The sequence below is a fragment of the Daphnia carinata genome, chromosome 9 (genome assembly GCF_022539665.2).
Source record: "Daphnia carinata strain CSIRO-1 chromosome 9, CSIRO_AGI_Dcar_HiC_V3, whole genome shotgun sequence".
NCBI classification, from domain to species: Eukaryota; Metazoa; Arthropoda; class Branchiopoda; order Diplostraca; family Daphniidae; genus Daphnia; species Daphnia carinata.
The window spans coordinates 8,654,299-8,676,302 of record NC_081339.1 but is presented as its reverse complement, the minus strand read 5'-3'; the positions used below and the strand labels follow the sequence as shown (position 1 = coordinate 8,676,302).

The 22,004-nt window shown below is 42.5% G+C and overlaps 5 protein-coding genes across 8 annotated transcripts; 1 reads left to right on the top strand and 4 right to left on the bottom strand.

Annotated features, from left to right (window-relative positions):
• Positions 1-174: 174 nt before the first annotated feature.
• On the bottom strand, positions 175-1,934 carry LOC130700958 (aurora kinase C-like). 2 transcript variants are annotated; one of them, XM_057522952.2, is made up of 8 exons: positions 1,787-1,934; positions 1,576-1,687; positions 1,305-1,490; positions 1,116-1,250; positions 897-1,055; positions 657-830; positions 446-598; positions 175-367 (listed from the first exon to the last, which is right to left on the bottom strand). In XM_057522952.2, the coding sequence occupies exons 2-8, from the start codon at positions 1,683-1,685 to the stop codon at positions 322-324; spliced, it is 963 nt and encodes a 320-aa protein (XP_057378935.1). In that variant the 5' UTR covers positions 1,686-1,687; positions 1,787-1,934; the 3' UTR covers positions 175-321. The 2 variants fall into 2 exon arrangements, with proteins under 2 accessions (XP_057378935.1, XP_057378937.1); XM_057522954.2 differs by having other exon boundaries at positions 1,576-1,716; positions 1,787-1,902.
• Positions 1,935-3,114: 1,180 nt separating this feature from the next.
• On the top strand, positions 3,115-5,084 carry LOC130700944 (UBX domain-containing protein 6-like). Its single transcript, XM_057522937.2, has 5 exons — positions 3,115-3,312; positions 3,374-3,694; positions 3,760-3,890; positions 4,012-4,260; positions 4,326-5,084. Exons 1-5 carry the CDS (start codon positions 3,252-3,254, stop codon positions 4,860-4,862), a joined length of 1,299 nt encoding a protein of 432 aa, XP_057378920.1. The 5' UTR covers positions 3,115-3,251; the 3' UTR covers positions 4,863-5,084.
• Positions 4,988-10,001, bottom strand: LOC130700933 (synaptojanin-1-like). 2 transcript variants are annotated; one of them, XM_057522925.2, is made up of 13 exons: positions 9,764-10,001; positions 9,595-9,681; positions 9,252-9,528; positions 8,481-9,182; positions 8,241-8,406; positions 8,129-8,179; positions 8,025-8,051; positions 7,687-7,964; positions 7,239-7,368; positions 6,804-7,175; positions 6,135-6,734; positions 5,878-6,076; positions 4,988-5,802 (listed from the first exon to the last, which is right to left on the bottom strand). In XM_057522925.2, the coding sequence occupies exons 1-13, from the start codon at positions 9,888-9,890 to the stop codon at positions 5,402-5,404; spliced, it is 3,417 nt and encodes a 1,138-aa protein (XP_057378908.1). In that variant the 5' UTR covers positions 9,891-10,001; the 3' UTR covers positions 4,988-5,401. The 2 variants fall into 2 exon arrangements, with proteins under 2 accessions (XP_057378908.1, XP_057378907.1); XM_057522924.2 differs by having other exon boundaries at positions 7,239-7,386; positions 9,764-10,000.
• A 1,982-nt stretch (positions 10,002-11,983) lies between these two features.
• Positions 11,984-19,480, bottom strand: LOC130700928 (ATP-binding cassette sub-family C member 9-like). Of its 2 annotated transcripts, none has more exons than XM_057522917.2 (8): positions 18,939-19,480; positions 18,053-18,262; positions 14,098-17,538; positions 13,734-14,032; positions 13,425-13,620; positions 12,787-13,337; positions 12,401-12,698; positions 11,984-12,328 (listed from the first exon to the last, which is right to left on the bottom strand). In XM_057522917.2, the coding sequence occupies exons 1-8, from the start codon at positions 19,371-19,373 to the stop codon at positions 12,215-12,217; spliced, it is 5,544 nt and encodes a 1,847-aa protein (XP_057378900.1). In that variant the 5' UTR covers positions 19,374-19,480; the 3' UTR covers positions 11,984-12,214. The 2 variants fall into 2 exon arrangements, with proteins under 2 accessions (XP_057378900.1, XP_057378901.1); XM_057522918.2 differs by having other exon boundaries at positions 14,098-17,535.
• A 1,016-nt stretch (positions 19,481-20,496) lies between these two features.
• LOC130700948 (3-oxoacyl-[acyl-carrier-protein] synthase, mitochondrial-like) lies at positions 20,497-21,955 on the bottom strand. The gene is given in 5 exon segments (XM_057522941.2): positions 20,497-20,994; positions 21,062-21,178; positions 21,239-21,436; positions 21,501-21,841; positions 21,843-21,955. Coding segments are annotated over 5 exon segments (1,203 nt in total). The 5' UTR covers positions 21,941-21,955; the 3' UTR covers positions 20,497-20,545.
• Between the last annotated feature and the right edge of the window lie 49 nt (positions 21,956-22,004).

Sequence of the window (22,004 nt, the reverse complement as noted above, 5' to 3'; positions counted from 1 at the left end):
ACGCGTAGATACAAATAGTTTTAAAGGTATTGTGTTAAAAAATTACTTTTTGTAAATTTGGTCCCAACTTATACCAATGACTAGTGTGATGCCTGTAGCAAAATCCAGAGACGTAAAGTCCCCTAAACTCAGTTCACGGTCTGTACATGTAACGTGCCAGGCATAATGAAAGACAGGCGTCTATTTTATTTGCCTATGTCGAAAATCGTACAGATAAGAAATTTGATAAAATTATGATACAACAGGAACTATAGAGAAGACATCTACACACGGAGACAGGACAGTGGAAGAATAAAACCGCTTAAAATGCAATCAATATATTTACACTTCTGTTTTAATTTTGTCGTGGGACTGGAAGTAAGGCAATCTATAAAATTCAAAATATTTTTTTGGGATGACGGGGAGCCATTTATAAGTAGAGTTAATAGGCAAATAGTTTACATACTTTGATTTTACGTCGGACGTCAAATGCTGTTGGACCCATTCATGATGAACAATGCTCTTTAAATCTAGGCGTTCCTCGGGTTGATATTTAAGCAATTTGCTGATAATGTCACGGGCGCCATTCGTCACGTGTGCAGGAAAGCGCAAATCAACACTGAATAAACCGTAAATATATTAAAATACATTATAAAAAATTAGCAAAAATGGAATACCTGCAAATTCTCTTGTAAGTAAGTTCGGTTTTCTCCTCCTCAAAAGGTGGCTTACCCACTAGAAATTCATAGCACAAAATACCCAAGGTCCACAAATCTACTCTTTCGTCATGAGATCGACCCTCAACCATTTCCGGGGCCAAGTAGTCAAGCGTTCCACACATTGTAGTGCGTCTACAAAAGGTAGTATATTAGGGAAACAAGTAGTAGTATATTTGCAACAAAGCTAGAAATTCCTACCGTGAAGATGGAGCATGCACAGACCATCCAAAATCTGCAATTTTGACGTCTCCGCTTGCTCCCAGCAGCAAGTTCTCAGGTTTAATATCCCGATGAATTACCTTGCGTGCATGACAATACATCAAAGCATCAGCTAACTGAGCCATATAATTTGCAACCCTAACATTGAGATAATTAGTAGTCTGTTATATTTAATCTTTTGCTAGGACCAAAGCTTACGTAGGTTCCTCAAAGCGCTGAAGAGGCTGTGCCATCAGGAATTTATACATTTCACCTTTTGATGCATACTCTAAAATCAAGTAGACTCTGGTTTCATCAAAAAAGTAACCATACATCCTCAAAATGTTTGGATGCCTGTAAAAAAAAAAATCTAATTATTCACTCTCACATCTACTGAATTTATAATACCTTAAATGTGACTGGATTTCAATTTCTCTGCGAAGCTGGTGTTCTAGGTGACTCTTCTGAAGCTGTGACTTGAATAATACTTTAAGTGCTACCACAAACTTAGACTTTTTCTCCCTGGCTAGGTACACATTTCCAAATTTGCCCTTACCCAAGGGACGGCCAATTTCAAAATTTTCCAAAGTCCACCTGCATTAGCATAATTGAAGAGGACACACCAAAAATGAACATACAAAATCAAGAATACTTTAACTAGTAATGTAATTACACATACTTAGGTTTTGATCTTTCATTCTCAAGTTTGACATCCGTTTTTGCTAATGGGGCAGTCGTCAGAGGCTTGGTCACGATTTGCAAGTCCCTTAACGGTTGTTTGGTATCCATTGCTAACAAGGGAATTTGTCTAAATTTAATCCTTGTAAATACAATGATAAATTTAGAATTGATGCAAAAATCGATAATGTAAGAAATGATCAATGTTATACTTAGTTATGGCAAAAAATACAATGAGCAAGTCTACTGAGACTGGAATTGTCAACGGGAACGATGTTCCTTGTTTAAAAGTCAGAGAACATTTGTCGGTCTTCTAGTCGAATTTAAAATTTGAACAATGACGCTAGAGGGCCAAGGGTGGCTTTTTAAACGGAAACCCACCCTTCTAAAACTCGATTGGTCAAACATCCAAGGCCGTTTGGAAAACGATCGATATTTCATATATATTTTCTACTTTTTCAATTATATAATATTTGAGCTTTCGGCATAGATAAAGTCTACTAAAGGTAAAATGAAATTGCAAAAGCAAACGATGAATTAATTTCAAAGCGTAATAGTTGGCAACTTCTAGGTAGATTAGCGCCTAAAGGTAAGTTTATAACCTTGGATGAAGTACGGTTACCTGAATACAATATTAATGAATTAATCGACTTCTTCAATCCTTCCTCATTTTGGAAGAATCGAAAGAGCAATGATTGTTTGCAAATTATTCACACTGAGCTTGGACTAAAGCTTATTTATAAGAACTTTAGCATTTTGACATTAAGATCACTTTGATTTCTTCAGATGCAAGCATATTTCCTGAAACTGGCATCTGCTATTTTTATTTAGTAGTTGGGATAATCCCCAGATAACGCTTCATGTTTCCAGTTCTCGTAAAGCTAAACTCATACCAGTGAATAAGGCACAGACGTAAAAGAAGTTGCCTAAGCGAAATTTTCGTTAATATCATTATTATAGCACACTTTATTCCAAGTTAAATTTTGGTTTGCTTGGACACGGTTGTAACGGTACGAAGCGGAACTGCTAAACAACAAGTTGGATCGCTGATTCGTGTTTTGAAAACCAAAGGCAATATCATTCAGTAGCGGAGTAGATGTCATTTCTGGTATCGATCGAGAAATCAGTTCTTCAGTTTTCGTAGCATGGTAATTCTTTCCTTCGTTAAAATCATGTCGTACTATAACTCTTTCCTTGATGATGCTGCTAAAATGTAGAGTACTATTAATTTTCTCTGAATTGCCCACTTTTTAGGTGGATGAAAAATCTTTTGGTGATCAACAGTCTACTTTGTGGGTCGAGCTCTTCGTCGAGTATTTTGTTAATCTGATTTACGTTTTTGTCACTTCCGTCATTCACCTGATTGAAGTATTGGTTCAATACGGAGATCATTTTCTTAAATCCATTTTCCTACTGTTGATCAGTTTTTCAGAAACGTTAATCAATATTTTTGATTTGGCATTCTCAGACTTCCAAATTAAACTACTGCAAGTATTTTTTTGCATACTAGCCATCCACATATTGGCTATCTGTGTTGCATGGAAAATTTATAGTGAACGAATAACACAGAGGTTTCTGAAACCAAGTCTCTATGAAATATCAAGTGAACAGCTAAAGACAGCAGTGTCAGAGCTCAAACTTCCAGCTGAACACACACCACGCTGGTAGAAAATCATAATGGACAAGATCAAGAAGTTCTTTGAAAAGAAGAAAGCTGATACAAAGTTTAAACTAGCAGGTAAGATTGTGTTGTATTTTTTATGTGAATAAAAAATTAAAGAAGAATGTTGACTATTCAGGAGAAGGACATAGACTTAATGAACCAGTTCAGCCACCAACAGTAAACAGAAGTGCCCAATCACAGTCTCGTTCAGAGGCTTCAACTAGTGCAGCACAACAACAGGCTGCTGCTGCAGCATTAGCACGTCTTGAAAAGAAAAAAGATCCCACCCCTCAGCAAAGATCTGCAGCAATAATACGAGCCCAAGCATTAAAAGAATTAGAACTAGAGAAACAGGATGCCCCTATCCGAGAACTGACACTGTCTGATAAAACTCAAAAATTTCTACCAGCAGATGAATTTGCTGTCAGTGGGGTTTATTACAAGTGCCCCCTTGTAGGTAATCCAAATCATTCTGAAATATGTAGATAATAAAGCATACCTGTATATACATTAATTTTTTAGGGCCTGAGGTACTCCCGAAAAAGGAGATTGAAAAATTGATCAAGGAATTTCTCTATCAGCAGTTAGAAAGTGAAGAAGCAGGACTGACTGCATGTCTTGTTATACACACCTTGAACAGGCCTGTAGATAAGGTAATAAGCTTCTTTTTTGAATAACAATAAGAATAATAGTAAAAGTAAAAATATATATATTTACCAAAAGAAAATAAAGGTTTCGGCAACTATGTTATGTACATGTATTTTGCAACGTTAGGTTCAGCAATGTATCGAGACTTTGTTTCGGTATCTAGACAACGTCGTTCAGAATCCCACCGAAGAGAAGTATCACAAAATCCGTGTCAATAATAAAATTTACCAAGAACGTGTGGCTCAACTCGAGGGAGTTCAACAGTTTTTGCAAGCAGCCGGCTTTCAACTGAAATCTGTACAAAATGCCCAGCAAGAATTGGAGGATATCTGGGTCTTATCAAATACGCAACCGGAACACATCGAATACATTACTGTATCTAGTTCACAAAGTTTAATTTTTAAACCTAAGTTAATACCGAATGTTTATTGTTTGCACAGAATTTACGTGATAGTTTAATCAGCGCCGAACCGATACGCCCTGAGTTAGATCGAGGACTCCAGATTTTGATGCCGTCACAGGCTGCCAAGCGGGTTGAATTGCCATCTGATTTCTTCTGGCTTACTGCAGAAGAAATAAAACGAGAACAACAGTTGAAAACTGAGCAGGCAGAACGTGGTTTAATGCTACGGACGCGGGCCATGAGGGAGCGTGACGAGAAGGCTGCAGCACGAAAATACAGATTTACTCTCATCCGTGTTAAGTTTCCTGATGGTCCAGTGCTACAAGGCACGTTCAAAGTGAATGAAACCATGCAAGACGTCCGCCTGTTTGTCTCCGAAGCCCTCCAAGAACCTTTTGCAGAATTTAGCTTAGTATCACCAGCAGCTGGTGTTACTAACGCGGCCGATGTCCAGAACCCAAGTCTACTTGATCTTCAACTCTGCCCGTCAGCACTCTTTCATTTTGCACCAGCCGTTCCTTCATCTTCTGGTTACCTGAAAGACGATTTGATGATCCTTATGCAATCCATGTGATTGTTGACTCGTTTGCCGCAAAACCGAAACACTTGTACACTTTCCAAAAATTCCTGCATTAGTCACCTTGTGTTGCATCGCTTCCTGTTTACTACATAGTGAAATAACTAAATCTTTATTAGATGTTAAACAGCGACAACGGATGTATTCTTTAATTGGATTTTGGAATCCAAGGATTAAATCCATAATGACTAGGTAATCAATACATAACCGAGAATTCGACATGGGTACACAACCGGCTCGTACGTTCGTTTAAGTTGATCTAAACACAGGACAAAGTATACAACACCTGGGGGTGTAGCATAACAGTTTCTGCTGACAAATATAAATTATTATGATTAAACATGGAACTTTAACTGAGGTGGGAGTATTATGATCACTTCTATAAACAAACACATTGAAAAGAACAACAGAGCACGTAGACTAAAGCAAACGAAAAAGTGCCATGCACAAAGGAGTTATTACCATTGCGTGAGCGGTGTACAGGAATGTATATCTTCAACCTCACTAAGACCGCATGCAGTAAAGTGATGGCCCAGTTACTTAATCGTGCGAGGTGGAACGGGTGGAAGATTCCTGGCCGGGATCGGCGGAGGAGCCCTCATTATGTTGACGGCTGGCTGGGTTTGCGGGGCAGTTACAACTCCGTTGGGAGGCAGCGCTTGTCGCATTTGCACGGCAGGAGGACCTGGCGGCGGAAGAGAAGTTTGAGATGCATTCCGTGCCGGCACAGGAGGGAGAGGCCGCGACACTTGTGGGGGAGCTTGAATGGGCGGGGCTGGTGGCGGAGGCTCAACTGGCGGTGGGGCGCTGTTGGCGGCGTTCCACTCTTTGGCTTGTTGCTGTTGTTGTAGAGCTAAACTGTTCGGTGGTGGCGGACGTGGCATCATCGGAGATCGTGAGGATCCTGTTTGTATGCTTGGAGCTGGTTTGAATAGGCCTATGCGGAAGGATATAGCATTGTTTAAATGTAGACCACGAAACTAAAATGAATGACGTTTAATATTCCTGTTACCATCGTTTGTTTGAATTTGGTTGGCCAATTGTGCCAACACGCGAATATCTTCATCAACTGTACGATTTTCTAATGGTATTACAGAACCTTCAGGTGTGAACAGAGGTACAGTGTTAGCAGCTGCTAAAAGGAAGTCTCTTGCGACAGCTGCTGGCCAATCAGTGGTTTTTAGTTTGATGCCTAGGCGAAGATGGTTCACCTGTTTCAACAAAGATTATTCAAAAATTGTGATGGAAAGAAACAGAAAAAAAATTGACCTGTATAGGTGAAAGCGCCACAGCGGCAAGAGCCGCTGTTCCGTTGCGAAAGGTCAAGAGGAGACCTTCATGGGCAAAACGAATTAACAAAACATCGCCTGCTGCCTGGTTGACTCGGCTAAGCATTGAAGTCAAAATCATTTCATCATCAGCCCAGCTCGTTTGATCATCATCGCGTTCCAAGTCGCCTAGAAGTTGAACTACAACAGTGGCATCCGATGGCCCAAGCCTCCCAACCACGTCTTCCAAGACCGACCGCGTTTTTTCTATGCGTGTAGCAAGAATTTCTATGTCTATGAAGGCCATCACAGGCCTATGATCACTCTGTTTTAATTCCGCACGACCGTAATAGGCAATTCGTCCTGGGTTTTGACCATGATCACGTCGTTTGCGGAACAGTACACGATCTGTCCAGGCCGGGGCTCGGCATTTCTCGCTCGTGTCATAATCGTCGGAGAAAAGATCGTATTTGTACGTTGGCGGAAAGCTGATTTCACCTTCAACGTAATTTACGAATGTATTGCCTTGCGCTTGTTGAATTTTAAGTTGGTCATACTGCAGAAGCGAAGACCATTCCCGTAAACTGACGTATTCTTTAACCTATATAAGGCAGACATGGAAAACAAGTTTTCATTTTCAGGGCGATAATGTTGTATCAAATAGCATTACCTCATCTCGGTCAAGGTCAATGCGGTAGTTGAAATCGCCACACCAGAAGACGAAATCATGTTGTTCCACTTTCCTTCCGTGAGGAAAACAGATACGTCGGGTGATTTCCGTATAGTCAGCATTGCGCTCAGCCCACTGAGACTGACCAGCAGCAAAGTGACTGCAGACGAAACACAACGATGTGTTGCGCAGGACAAAGCGAACAGCCACACCACCCTTGTTTCCCGTAGCACCACCCAGGCCCGTCTTGACCGAATCAGTGGCCACATCACGCACGTACGGAGCTAATTCGGGTCGTATGAAAACGTAAAGACATACGCCTACTAGCTGAACGTAAGTGAGTAAAGCGAATGGTCGATCCCGAGAAAGCACCTTGAACGATATCATTTACACATTACTGAATGTCTAATTGGTTGATTTCATTTCAATAAAAACCTTTTGTAGCTCAGTTGCCCAGGCTTTGGCGTTTTCACTGCTAGCTGCCATGATATTTGAAGCGTTCAAGTCCACGATTTCTTCAAAACCTACAGCGTAGATGTCCGCTGACCGCCAACCTTCTTCCTCGCTGAGACATACCAATGACCTGTTTAAAAAAAAATTAGAAAAAGGGAAATGAACTAGAAAGAATAAAACTGTGGGGTGATTTAAACCCAAAAAGACAAGTCACAATAAACAATTATTTCAACAGTTATATAAAAATAAAAACCAAAACCTTGCATGCCGTAATTTTTAAATGCTTAACATGCTTCAGGTGTAAACATTAATAACTCACCGTGGCAACGGACAAAAAATTGCACAAAAAGAAATTTGATAAGATTATTTTACATTACTTAAACGAATTTTGTGAAATGAATGAAATGAAATGAACGATTTCTTTTTTTACCTGGCAGCAGCAGAGTCCTGATGTGGACTGTCAAGCAACCAGTCGGCCAAAGTTGAGTCCTTGTAAACAACACTACGGAAATGGTGACCACCATTGACGTTGTACGTCCCAACGGCAACACGAATGGGTAACGGTTGTGTGAATTCCGCATAACGCGAACACAAACCATGCAATATATCAGCAGGCAAAACACTCCAATGTGGTGGTAAAAGGCTGCGAGCCAGGTCGAAGATGAATTCATTTCCCGTACCTCCATGAATCAATAGATCGAATGCTTCCTATTTATGACAGAAAAAGATAGTTTCTCTCAAGCTAAACAAAAAAGACAAAACATTTACCTGCTTGCTGCTGTCCAGTAAGTTATTCTAAAGGCATTTTTAGATTTTTCAGTAAAAGTCTCGATACAATAATAGTAAAAACAAAGGTATAAACACCAGCTTACTTGGATCGTACGGGCTGCTGAGCGCGCTCCATCCATAATCTTCGATCCACCCTGTTAAAATAATACTATGGTTGTTAAGCAGAAGCTAAAGGCAAATAACACAAACAGTCACTTGGATAGCTCCGGTTCCAGCGTAGATTTTACTGATTTCGTTTCCATTGTTCACCCACATTGCCCGGAAAACTTCCTCGAACCTTGTCCAGGTCTGAGGTTTCGTTTGGGGTTCTAGCGCATCCAATTGAAGCGCTAAGATCTCTAGGCCGATGAATGTCTGGACACTGTTGACAATTTAATAACAATATTCGAAAAATGAAGTCACGTTAAAATTACTATTCAAATTTGTAATTTTTACCAGTTTGTTCGGTCGAGACAGTCGAGGCAGTTGGTTCGGATAACTCCTTTTTGTTGAGATACAACTTGCTGATTCTTGAGTAAGAAGAACGAATGGCGCTCAAATATAGGCTGGAGACTTTGTTTCAACTTGGCGAGGTTCTGGAGATTGCCGCCCTTACACTCTTGATGATAATCGAACATGATATGAGGCATTGTTTCACAATAACGTTTCTGGTCGGACTGGAAAAGTTGACTAAGAGAGGCTTCGCCTTCTTTGGCACCAACCATATTGAGACCGAGTAGGTTTACGATAGCCGTGTCATGATATCGCTGTTGCATTAGCTGTAAGTGGCGTTCTAAGGCAGGCGCAGAAGCTTCGGGGCCACGAGAAAACCTGACTTTATGCGAGCCCACTTGAACGCCTGGTTGTTCCCAAAAGAGAGGGACTGAACCGCGAGTTTGTAGGAAAGACGAAACGTCGCCTTGGTCACCATAGATGAGCTGCTCCGTTTCGACGAAATTGGCTACATGGCCTTCGTCATTGACACCTCGTACATTAAAACGTGTCCCAGCTCGCTCGCAGCTAAGCCGTGAAAGGATAGCTGCTTTGAACTGACGATGGCCTGCATAAACGGTTCGAATTTCAACACTTCCGCACGTAATTCGCAACAACCAGTGGGAACAGTCAATTCCATAATGTTGCAACGGTAGGTGTAAAAGCCTGTCAATTTTAGAGGATTATTTTAAAAATTATAATTGCACAGTGAGCCAGCCTATAGGGAATATCTACCTATTCCAGAAGAATCTATTGTCTGTTCCACAATTCTGCTGGAGCTTTTGGGTGCATAATGTAGCATCAATTGGGTCTTCACCAGATGACCAGAGGAAATAGAATGTTCCAGAGTTAAACAGCTTCCGAAGCTCAGTTACCCTTTCTTCTTCTAATGTCTGTGGTCCTTTTAAGGGTATAAAGCTTGTTTGATTGATTCGAAACACTTCTGATTCCCCCATTTTTCCAACAGAAACACAACCTGTAACCATGACTAGATATTGTAAGGGCCCTTCTCCTAAATAAATTGAAGTATCAAAGTTCAAAATTATTTTCAATTTTTATTCTAGTTCATTTGACAAACCTGTATTTACTAGTAGTACACCAAGACATCCATATGCATCAGAAAGTTTTGTATACAACTTTTTTACTACGTCAACCTCAGCAGGACCTGGCAAATATTTAGTAGTTATATGCACATTTTGTTGGGTTTTTTGTTAGCTTTTGTGTGAAAAAAAAATTAATTTGATTACCCAGTCCAGCAATAACTAGAGATTCAAAGAGGAGGGCTTCGTCTCGGTTTCGTTGTTCGAGTAAAACACTGTACGGTCCCTGTCCATTTATTTTGTGCCAAATTTTATAACTCTTTCCCATCGCCATGTTCGTGAACTAAATTTCAAAACACTACCCGGTCAATTGTATTTAGAATGTCATTAGCTGATATGCGACTTCGAATCAGTCAGCACGTTAGGTGTGATTCTGATTCCTTCTGTCAAAAACAGTTGAAATCAGCTGTGGTAGTCCAAATGGTACCGTGTTTATCGTGTATACTTGGAACGCGGTACGCTATGGCGAGGAAATCACCGTGGAAATTGAGGCGCCATCAATTGTGGAAACCACCAGCGGAAGGGTATTTCGCGGAACAAATTTGATAAAATCGTGGAATATTTTATCATACGAATAATATGAGGATGACGAGCAAGAAGGTGGGGGTTCCCATCAGTTATCTTATAATAATAGAAAGATACAACTAGACAATTTGAAATCTATTTGTATTTTTAAACTCAAAATGAAAATTCAAAGAAAGTTCATTAAACGATTTCTTACGAAATTCATTTATTGACACTAAAAACGAATCACTGTTCGGGACTGCCGCAACTTGTTACAAACGCGATTTTCGTGCAGAAAAACACGTATAAAGTACTTGTGTGTGCCTCTGCTTATTGGAGCCGTGGTGGTCATCTCGTGATCCAATTGTGAGCCGCGATTCACAAGGCATTGCGTAACCGTCACGGTTCCCGTGAGTTGAGTTTCCCCCTGCTACGCCATATGAGGTGTCATCGGCATGCATCGGAAACAAACTCATGTAATAAGGTGCTAGGCAATATTGAGATGTCTAATCATCACGATATGTCTTCAAACGGTGAAGAAACAAGTAAAAGGGCCTCTCGATGCGTTGAGATTGAGCATTGAGAACCTAACCGGATTTACACTTCTTCCATAACCGCCTTGACGAATAGTAAAGCTTGTTCAAAGTATCTGATGGCCTATAGACTAGGCTTCTTTGGGAGGGATCATCAAGTTGATAGTATCAGCTGGTGGTGTTAGTTGATTCTCCTAATAGAAGAAATCTACCCTAGTGGTGTTCATCTACCTAAACTAAGTCACAGATGCTTTGGATGTGGGGCTTTAGTAGTTACGTAACGTAGCCTATTGAAGTCAAGGAGCACTTTTTACCTCTATGAATACAGGGCCTAGCTTTAATAACCTGCGCAAGTTCAGATACGGGAAATCCTGTATTTTACGACCCTGTAGTTTAAGCGGTAGTCTACCCTATTGTAGAGTAAATAGAATAAGAATAAGCCGTAGTGAGATTGACCTGGGCAATATCAAGAATGCATTTCAGATAGTATACGGAGAATCACTTAGTAGCGCAGTTTCGATAAGTAAAAACGGCCAATAAAATGTTTAAAAAAATTATGCTGTTCCTTAATATTATTGAATAATAATGCTTGTATTATTTTTTTTTTCTTATAACAGCGTGATACTTCTGTATCTTATCGTACCGCGTTGCTCGCGTTGATTGAATAAAAATTTATACTTACGGCCAGGACTTTAGTTTCTTCTTTATTTAATATCGAAGGCCCTGTTTCACCATTTCTATGGTTATAGTTAATACAAAGGACCTGAGCTAGGGAACGAAATAAAATTCTTTGCAATTCTTATTTTTGGTGAATTTTATTTCATCATCCTTGGTGAAGCACTACAATTTACGCAAGCCTGAGGTACTAGGCTGAAGCTCCAAATGGTACAATATTAAGGCTCCATGGTACTATCCACCCGAAGTCGAATTTTTTATAGGACAGCTGACCCGTCGGAATCGGACAAATCCTTTCCGCCTCCGTGCTATACTATCACCTGTGATCTGTACTCTACCACAAAAGCAGTAAATTGTAATGTAGCCCCAACTTACTACACCGTTACTACACTGAAGCAACTCTGTTTTACTCCGCTGGGACAACATTCTTAACTAATGATCCGACGTCCTAGAACGCTTACAGTTACTATATCAGTAATACTCCGCCTTACTACTTCGAGTCTAGCTACAACACAACAATAAATGCTGCACCAGCGTACTACGCCGAGGATTCAAAGTACTATTCAGCCTCCATTATTCGGACGCACCCACGTAACAATGTTTTTTTTTATCGCATTGTCTTCTTACGCGCAAGTCTATGGTAACACTGATCATCACTACTCGTAGTTCAGTTTTATTTACTTTTTAAAGAGATTATTGATGTACAGCAAACAAACAATTTTTCATTCGGCATATCAATTTCCCAGTTTATTTGCTACACATTGCGCAAATTAGAAAAAGGTCATCAGTTGATCAACTTGACGTGATTTCCGGAAATAACAAAAAATACGGTTTAGCGATAATGTCTATTAGATCAAATAAAAGCTATGTTTAATGGCAACAGTTTTCAATCAGAAATTGGCAGCTCGTTTAAAACTTGGTCTGGTGTGCCTTGTAGTACTAGTTGTCCATTTTCCATGACGCAAATCCAGTCGCATTTTCGCAAGCTCGATAGGCGATGCTGTTGCAGAAAATAGGGGAAAGAAAATTAAAACTAATGAAATAAATTGGCGAGAAGTTTCATTTATCATACCGCCACAAGGAGAATAGTTCGATTTTCGAATAGATGATCTAGGCAATGATGCAAAGTTTGCTCGGCTTCTACATCTAACGCGCTACTTGGCTCGTCTAGAACGAGGATCGTTGACGGACGAAGGGATGCCCGTGCCAGACTGAATAGCTGTTGTTGACCAACGCTCAGGCTGCAACTACCTCCCTTAAACATTTCTCCATCCAATCCAATACTCCGGAAACAATCTTTGAGGTGTACAGCCTCCAAAGCAGCCCATAGTTCTACATCAGGTATTTGATGTTCTGGATCTAAATTATCTCTAAGCGACGATCGTATGCACAAATCCGTTTAAAGTTTTAAGGTTAAATCAAAGAGTATCGAAAATGAGTGATAATTTCATTTTTTACCTAAGAGTACCGGCGAATATCAGAGTGTCTTGAGGAACGGCTGTCAACCGAGATCTTAGGTAATGTGGTTCCAGCGTAGCGATATCGATACCATCTAGTTTGATATGACCGGCGGCCGTGTCAGCAAGCCGAAAAATGGCGTTGACCAAAGTGGATTTCCCACTACCCGTGCGGCCACAAATGCCGATCTTCTGGCCATGCCCGATAGTCAAACTGAGATCACGCAACACCGGCTCTAGGCTACAGTGATAGGTGACCGATAGGTTCGAAATTTCGATATCACCCTTACGCGGCCATTGGCTGTCGGATGCCACAGTTGTCGTTTCGCTTTCGGGTTGTAATTCAGAGTAGTGAAGTACTCGTTCAACGGCATTAAAGTACATCTCCAGTTCGGACCAGAAACGAACGACCCACTGCAAATAGATGGGCGTCATCAGAGTATAACTGATGGCTAGGCCAATTTGGCCGGGAGTCAGATGCTCGGGATAGCTCCTATGAACGAACAAGGCCAGCAACATGGCTACCAACACAACCGCTGCACCTAAAGAGTCCTAAGAATTACACATATCTGATCAGTGAGGCGGTAAATAACATCCAAAACCAGTTGATCATTTAAACCGCTAACTCCGAAACAATACCAGGGCGAAACCGAGCCAGCGGTTAGTAGAATTGAGGACTAGAACTGCTGCCGAATGGCTATCCATCCTTTCGTACATAGTCTGTAGAAATCGACGTTGCTGGCCAAACGCTCTTACGGTCGCCAAGCCGGAAAGTGTTTCGGTCAGATGAGAAACCACAGGTCCTTTAGATAGACTCTCCAATCGTTGTAATTCCCTGTGATATTTTTATAATAGTAAATATTACTGCCCTCAACAGATGCCCATTATTCGTGAATGTCTTATAGATTTATCGTGTTATTAAAGGTCAATGAATTTATTAATTTTCACCTGGCCGAAGTGCGGAAGAACCTTTGAAGCATATAAAATATGACGACGATGAATACAGCTATGAGGAGGGACCACGGACTGATGACGACGTTAATGACGATGGCGGACAAACACATGAGAACAAACTGGACGAGGCGTTGAACAGTCGTCGCTAGTTTTTTGTCTATCATAGACATGTCGCTGCTGAAGCGATTCAACAAACGGCCCGTCGGTTCCACGTCAAACAAGCGCGTGTGGCAGCGTGAAAGGCTTGTTAACAAATCATCGTGCAGCCTTTTTCTGCCTTGATTGCCCGCCGCCTGTAGCCAAACCGATCACATGTTTGATTGATACATAACTCTGAGACAAAGGTAGGCGATCTTACCTGCCCGAGGATGTTGGTCATAATGGCGGCGATAACTGATACAATGGACAGCAAAACGTAGATGCCAAGGTAAAAATAACTGGTGCCTGTCTCTTCGGTGACAGTCGTAGGCTGTTGGCCGTTATTCGACATCGTATTCATTGAGGATGAATTGTGGGTTTCGATTTGATAAACTACGAGCCAGTAATCGGTGGCAAGGCGAGCGCTTTGCCAACCGATCGAACCGCAAAAGTAACTCAATGTTAGAAATATTCCACAAGCGCGAGCGTACAGCCAGTAGAGCCGGCGAGGGATTCTGCCATATTGGCGCTCTTCGTCGATTGCTGCGGGATCCCGTAACAGCCCTCGATCCTGATCGGCCTCTTCCGGATCAGCATTGATTTCCTCCGAGAAACCTGACACTGTGGACACCAATCTCTGTATGCCCGGTTGGTGTTGACGGGACTCTTGGTCCGAATACGTCCGTCTAACGGTCAACGATGAACGATCGCTCTCTGCGCTTGTCCGTCTCTGAGAGCCATCGACTTCCGATGAGCGTTTGCCCACAGGAGTCGAATAAAGCCGAAACAGGGATGGTCTATGATTGTTGGAACTACAGCCTACGCGGCTACTATGGCTGCTACCGCTGCCGTTAGCACTCCAGGAAGAATCCGCAAGCGGATGGAGTGACACGACCGGTTGGTGATGAATTTGAGAGAATCGATCTCTTGAACGCGTCCGTCTTCTGTTGACGAAAGAAGAGAAAACTGCCGATGGACCTTTCAGTGAGAAAGAAATGGAACGTGGTTGTTGTGGTGCTGACGGTAGGGTTTCCGGCAGTGGTCCATTCAATGAGCTGAGATGACGAGTCCGCAGACTTCTGGACCCGTACAGACGATCACATGCCATTCCAACGTCGGGTAGAAGTTCGTCGATTGTCATTTCATCGGTCATGAGTGGAAGATCGTGCGACATGTGAATGGACAAGGCATTCAAGCGGCTGGAGCGACGTTTCCATCGCTGGCCGTGTACGGAGTCCGTCGGTTGGATCGTGATCTCTTCCTCTTTCCGACTGCTACTTGCTTTGAAAACGTAGCCGGTTTTCGTGACCAATCGAAGCATATTCCATCTATCTTTAGCCGTTCCCTTTGATAAACTGGACGAGTCTTGGACCGACTGGCTCGAATGGTTCAACAATTCCGGCCAAACGGAAGCAACTTTTTCTGGAGAGCCCTGCACTAGAATGGTGCCCGAATCCATGACGACGACGTGATCTGCTTGCATGGCGTATTCCATGTGATGCGTTGCCAAGATGACGTTTCTTCCTTGGCGGAGTAGGATGCGCTGGATCGCCTCTTGAAAAACGTGCTGTGCCACTGGCAGATCAAGAGCCGCGAACGGGTCGTCCAGTAATAAGGTGGAGGCCGGTGAATAGATAGCTCTAGCTAACGAAATGCGGGCCTTTTGGCCACCAGAAACGTTCTGTCCTTTAGATCCAATCAGAGTGGTATCCCTCTGCTGGAATAATTCGACATCTTGCGTCAGAGCGCACGCTTCCAACACTTTGCTGTAGCGTTTGGCGTAAAGGGCGTTGCCGAAGAGGATGTTATCTCTCAAAGAGGCGTGCATTAACCACGGTCGTTGGGCGACGTAACCCACTTGAGTACTGGCCGTTGATGCCCATGTTAAACTGCCCGATTTCATCTCTAACTCTCCTAGCAAAGCCATCATCAACGATGATTTGCCACTGCCGACATGACCGACGATGGCCGTCAGTCGGCCTTGGCCTATTTCTAGGCTAATGTCGGATAGCATGAAGTCATTGCGGTCGTTGTCCACATCAACTGGATGCCAACTGAAGGTAGCGTGACTTACCCTGACGGCCAACTCTTCCTGTTGATCGAATCGAACGGACTTATCAGAGTCAGTGCAACTGTCCGAACAGGATTGCTGGTGTTCTTCGTCTTCCGCGATGTTTTCCAACGTGCGGACAGAAATCGATTCATTGGTGGCGGATGAAGGCTCCTGCCCTTCAACCGATTCGACTGACAGTTTGGAGTGATGATGGCGCTGGATAGAGATGTCCGATTTGCGAAAGAATTCGCCTAGTCGGAGGGTGCTATTGCAGGCGGCAATCAGCTCCGGCACAATGACTGGAATGATGGTCAATGGGACGGTAAATTGATTAATCAGAGCCAATCCAGAGAGAGCTTCTGCTGCGGAGGGAGAAGTTCCGGAAGAAGACAGAAACGGATAGAGAACAAAAGTCAACAAAGTCAGTGCCACAGTGGAGGCCTGGGTCAAAAAAGTGGCCCAGGCCCATTGAATAGAATACGACCAGAGGTGTTGCAACTCTTTCCTTCTCACCGCCCGAATCCGACTCAATCCCGAACGTTCCCAAGCGTACAGCCGGAAAAGTTTCATGTTGGATATCCATTCGTGGATTTTCGCTAATCTTCTGCCAGCCTCCCTCATACTCGATTTGTTCTGGTGTGATATGTTGCGTCCCAGTAAGAACTGAGCGGGCACCATTAATAGAAGGCAGAGTAGGGCGGCAATGACGCTGCCTACGCCCAATTTCTGATGGAGCAAGTACAGCAGAATGGCCAGTTTGAGAGGAATGGCCCACAGATAATGGCACAGGCACAAGAACACCATGGTGTTGTCACAATCTTCCGTCAGAAGCTGACTTAACGTACCGGCATCCAGCTGCAGCGAAGCGTCTTCCAATTTTGGATGTTCTTCATCATCAACTTTGTCCGAATCGGCAGCTACTCCGCTTAAAGAGGAGAGACGTAGAGATTTCTCATACATGAAAGATTGAAGGGCCGTCTTGAGCCTGATACCCTCAACGCAGAGGACGTGACTGGACGCTTGAGATAATGTTCCTTGCAAGAAGCTCGACAGAAAGACTATGACGGCCATGATGTAACCGTTGGATAAGAAATCCGTCACGGATGAGTAGTAAGTCCCGGTGGTGTTGTTCGCATCGGTGGAGTTGCTTGCAGACGCGGAGTTCACGTAACCGACCATGACTTGAATACCAAGCGGTGCAACATAACCGACGAGATCACCAAAGAATTTGAGCCATCCGCCGAGCAAGATTGCCCGCCATGAGAAAGACCAATAGCATCGCCATAAATTGGGATTCTTAGTATCGAGTAATGTTCGGATCTGTTGGCTCAACTGGGAGGCTTTGTAGTCGTTTGGTAGAGGGCCAAGATGTTTTTGTTCTAGCGGAGTCCAGAAACCAACCAGCAAGAGTGGATTGAGCCAAAAAAAGGTCGCTTTGGAAAGCAGGTTTGATTGGCCGTGCAGGTAACAGTATTTTGGGTTCTTTTCCACCTGTGATGGAAACGATTGAACGAACACCGAATCCATGGACTTTGTTGATATCGTATCCTTATCAGGTGGATGAATATCCTTTGCTTTTGATTCCGTTCCAGCCGTTGATGGTCCCTTCTTTTGGTCAAATATAAACATTTCATGGAAAATGTTAAAATTTCGTGGAATGAAAGTTGCGTCTTGAAATAGCACACTAGGATAATCCATGTTTGGTAGCTTTACGATATGGCCATATTTGAACCTCTGCATGGTTCAGAAACATTTCACGGTTTCAAGGGTACGCGCCATTTGTCAGATAGTACGAGTTAATGTGATCGCAACATCTTTACTTGGTCTATTTTTATTATTATTACTATTATTTTTTTGCTTTCGTGTTTTTTTTAACATTCTATTGAGGACATCTGGAATTCTATACAAGATTCTTACAGTGGAATTCCCGTTAAGACCGTTCGTTTTACCTCTAGCGTAAGCGGGAAAGAATAACATTAAAAAAAAAAAGAAATTCCTCCGATGCTGCAATCGAACTGTCATTCGTGATAATATGCGTCCCGGAAGTTATTGCGACACGGTGGGTCAATGCGCGTGAGGTATACCTTAATAATTTCAGTGCAGTGAGTCAGAGTGCATTTACCTGTAGTGCTGTCGTGGCGTCGACAACGAAGAGAAAGACGGCCAGCATAATTTTCATCCACGTTATGACTAGTTGTATGGCGACAGATCCAACAGCGTCCGTATCTCTGGTGTAATCCAAGTGAAAGTGACGCCAACGAACGAAATTGAGAATGGCTTCGGCCAGCCACTGCGGACATAGCCATAGCAAATAGGCAGCGCGCTGCCATACCTTGAATATGAGTAAACAAAAGAAAGTGTTAGACACAGTGAAGAACGTGCCTCGTCTTTCACATAAAAATCTCTTCTGTTGCATCACATATTTAACTAGCTCATCGGATTATGCTAAAAGACTTATCCGGCTATCCCGTCATCTGTCAATGAAACTAGGCGTGGAATAAATCGAGTTTCTCAAAGATCTTAGACATGATCAATGTAAATCAACTCAGTGTAACACAAATCTTAATAAGTAGACGGACACTATTTTTGAGGGTCTTAGAGATGAAAAAAAGAAAACTAGAGAGTGCCAATGGAAACCAACCGGATGTTATCATTTGAACCGGTTATGGTCTGATGAAGAGGTCTACAACCAAAAGGCCGGCTATACGAAACATATCCTTCTTGACATATACTTTAAAGAATTGCATCATTAAAATCGCGCTTCAAAGGAAGGATCTCGCTCTCACACTGACTGATAATTTCCTGCCCGCCACCAATTCAGAAAGCCATATGATGAACGAACGCAAGCCCCGCAATCAGACCACAACTTTACAGGTCAAGGACTTCCTTTCGAATCCTTTTCAAAGCATTTACTTTCACGGGATGCTGCCAATGATTTCTTTTGTTTTGACGACAAGCCATGCTAAAAATTGCAGAAGAGCCTTATGTTTTTGATTTAAAATTGGCACCTCGATACGGTCAAAGTAAACGCAGGATAAGACGACAACGAGGGCGTTGCTGATGGGCACGACAACGGACACTTTAGCGATTTGCAACGGGTTATTCTGCCAAATGAGTAGAACGTCTCCGAGATCAGCGAGGTGAGTCAGGAACAATGTCACGACCAACAGCCAGTGAACATCGTGAAGTGGATAACGGGAAATTGTTGAACTGCAATTTTGCGATAAACAACGGTTTCTGCGAACGCTTTTTATGGCACTGCACGTGTAAATGAGTATTGAAAGCCAAACGAAAGCCACTAGCACGTCTAGTGCCACAAAAGACAAATCCAACCAGCACTGGAACTCATCTGGTTCTTGAACTGAATCGTCCAAATTTTCCGGATCAGCACATCGTTCGCACAAATTAGTCCCGATCCAGTGTGTCCAGTTGTACTCGTTCATCCTTGTTGTTCTGTTTAACGTTCACGCACGCAACATCACCAAAAACTGAACCGACATCAATGTTGTGAAGACAAAAACTTGCCAAACGTCTAGTCGGACCGAGTGCTAGGGAGCAACTGATGGCCGTTTTCTTTTTCGTCTTTGCCTAGCCACAAAAGGGTTTTTAACGGGCGTTACGAAAAAGAATGAGCACAAAGCCACAGACACCCAAGAGATAGACGACAGGCAAGAAATCTGGAAAGCATACAATGAAGAAGTCCTACATACAGTATGCTGTTGGAGAAAGTTGATATTGAATTGCCTGTCGGCTAAACGTTGTTGTGGGCTTTTCACCGACAGCCGCTTCTGGCTACGTTTTTCTTTCATCCAACGCAACTTCTTCCGTCCTGGCGTTTCTTTGTTGCAGCCAAAAAAAAATTACGAATCAAATCAACCGGATGGATAATACTATCAGGACAAATCAACGCAAAATCATTTATAAATAGTGTATTATTTCCAAAGAAGACTGTACTCTGTATTGATTACGAACCTAATCCTTGTCCTCTGGACATGTTTCCATCAAGCAGTTTATTGAAGTTAAGTTAAATTCCAATATTCGACATTTCATACTATCCCTGAACTTATATGCAGTTAACACAAATTTCTTTTGTTAGAAAGTAGTTGTAAATTAAGGAAAACTTTCGCCCATTCATGATATAAATTAAGCTAATGATCATAATTTAGTATCAAGGCCGCCGATAGAGCAAAAACGTGGCTGATACGTAATAGAAAAACAGCCGGCATTGTGGCACGCAAGAAATGTTCCATTTGCTATAGTCTCGCTCTGGAAAATCGTTTTACTAAAAATGGTTCACACAACGGCTAAAACAGCAATACATGGTGAAAAACACACGCAATATGTAGAGATGGGTTAACAATGAACGACGAAAGGAGTTACGAAAGTTTTGGTATGACAAGGAGTATTTCCGAATAAGCACGTTGACCGGTGTTGAAATGCTGATCATGCAAATCGTGCTGGTAGATCAGAACGGGCCCACTCGAAATAAAGCTTTGTCATCATCTGCACAAACTTCCTATCAAGTATTCAAGTGGATAATACCGTGCATAACGCATGGAATAGAACTCTAAATTCACAGATTTATTTGCATCAAGGTATTATGGAATAATTACAATTATGGCGAAAAAGATGCGATGCACAAACTAGCATTGGTTCCACCGAAACCGAAGGAATTTTTTAGTAAAATGCGGCGATGTTGGCCGGGCTCCAGTGGCCAGTGCGATAGATGACTAGGTGTAAACCGAACTAAATCGAGCAACGAAGGATCAGGATTGTCAAGATTGAGGTTCGGAGGTAAAATAGCGTGATGGAGAGCCAAGATTGCCAAGATTGCTTCGACGGCTCCAGCTGCGCCTTGCCCGTGGCCGAGGGAACCTTTCATCGAACTAACCCACGGCTTTTCTTGACCGTGCGAGGAAAATACTTGATTTATGGCGCCCACTTCGATGGCATCACCCAAAGGAGTTGAAGTTGCATGGGCGTTAACGTAACTTACTCGGTCGACATCCGACAACTTTGCGTCCGTCAAGGCATTCTGCATTGCTTGAATGGCTCCCCTTCCATCTGAATTAGAAAATATAATCAATAATAAAGAATGGTCGACCCAGATAACATATAAGCACGTCAATACCTTCTGAAGGTGCCGTCAGGTGGGAAGCATCTCCCGACGTGCCGTAGCCCAAGATCTCTGCATAAATCTTCGCATTTCTCGATAAAGCAGAATCCAGTTCTTCCAGAAAGACAATGCCTACAGGCAAAATTAAATCTTAACAAAAATTGTTTTAAGCAATTGGGAGTTTCGGTTCACCTGCTCCTTCCCCCATCACAAATCCGTCGCGTTGTGCATCAAAAGGTCTGGATGATTTTTCTGGGGTGTCATTATGTTTTGTGGATAAAGCTCTTAGACGAGAGAAACCAGCCATGCTCAAGGGTGAGATACAGGATTCCGTTCCTCCGCACACCATTGCGGTAGCATTCCCATGGCGAATAAAATTTGTTGCATCACCTATGATAGACGCCATTAGTGCCAAGTTTCCTCCATCCACCTGAATCAATGTAAATAGACATACCTATGGAATGAGCTCCAGTAGCACAGGCTGTAGAAACCGAATGGTTGGGGCCTTTAAAGCCATGTTTGATGCTTATTATCCCTGCAGCCATGTTTGTTAATATTCGTGGTACAAAGTAAGGACTAATTTTTGATGGACCCCTATCCTTTAAAATGTTAGCAGTTTCAATTATGTATTCTAAATCTGACATTCCCATCCCTACAGCAACTCCGGTTCTTTTTCGAATGTCCCCAAACTCTCCAATGCCAGCATCTTGAACAGCTTCAATTGATGCTGCTAAAGCAAACAGTGAAGCTGGGGACATGGTACGAATTTCGTTCGGGGCGACGTATTCACTAGCCACATGCCACATTTCCAGCCAAAAATGCACTCCAAACATTGTTGGCGCCACAACCCAACGGGGTAACTAGTCCGATCCCGGTTACTACTACACGTTTCATTTTTGTCAACAAAAAAAAAATGTGTTCACTAGAGTTGCATCGTCTGCTATCAGTAGCCATGACA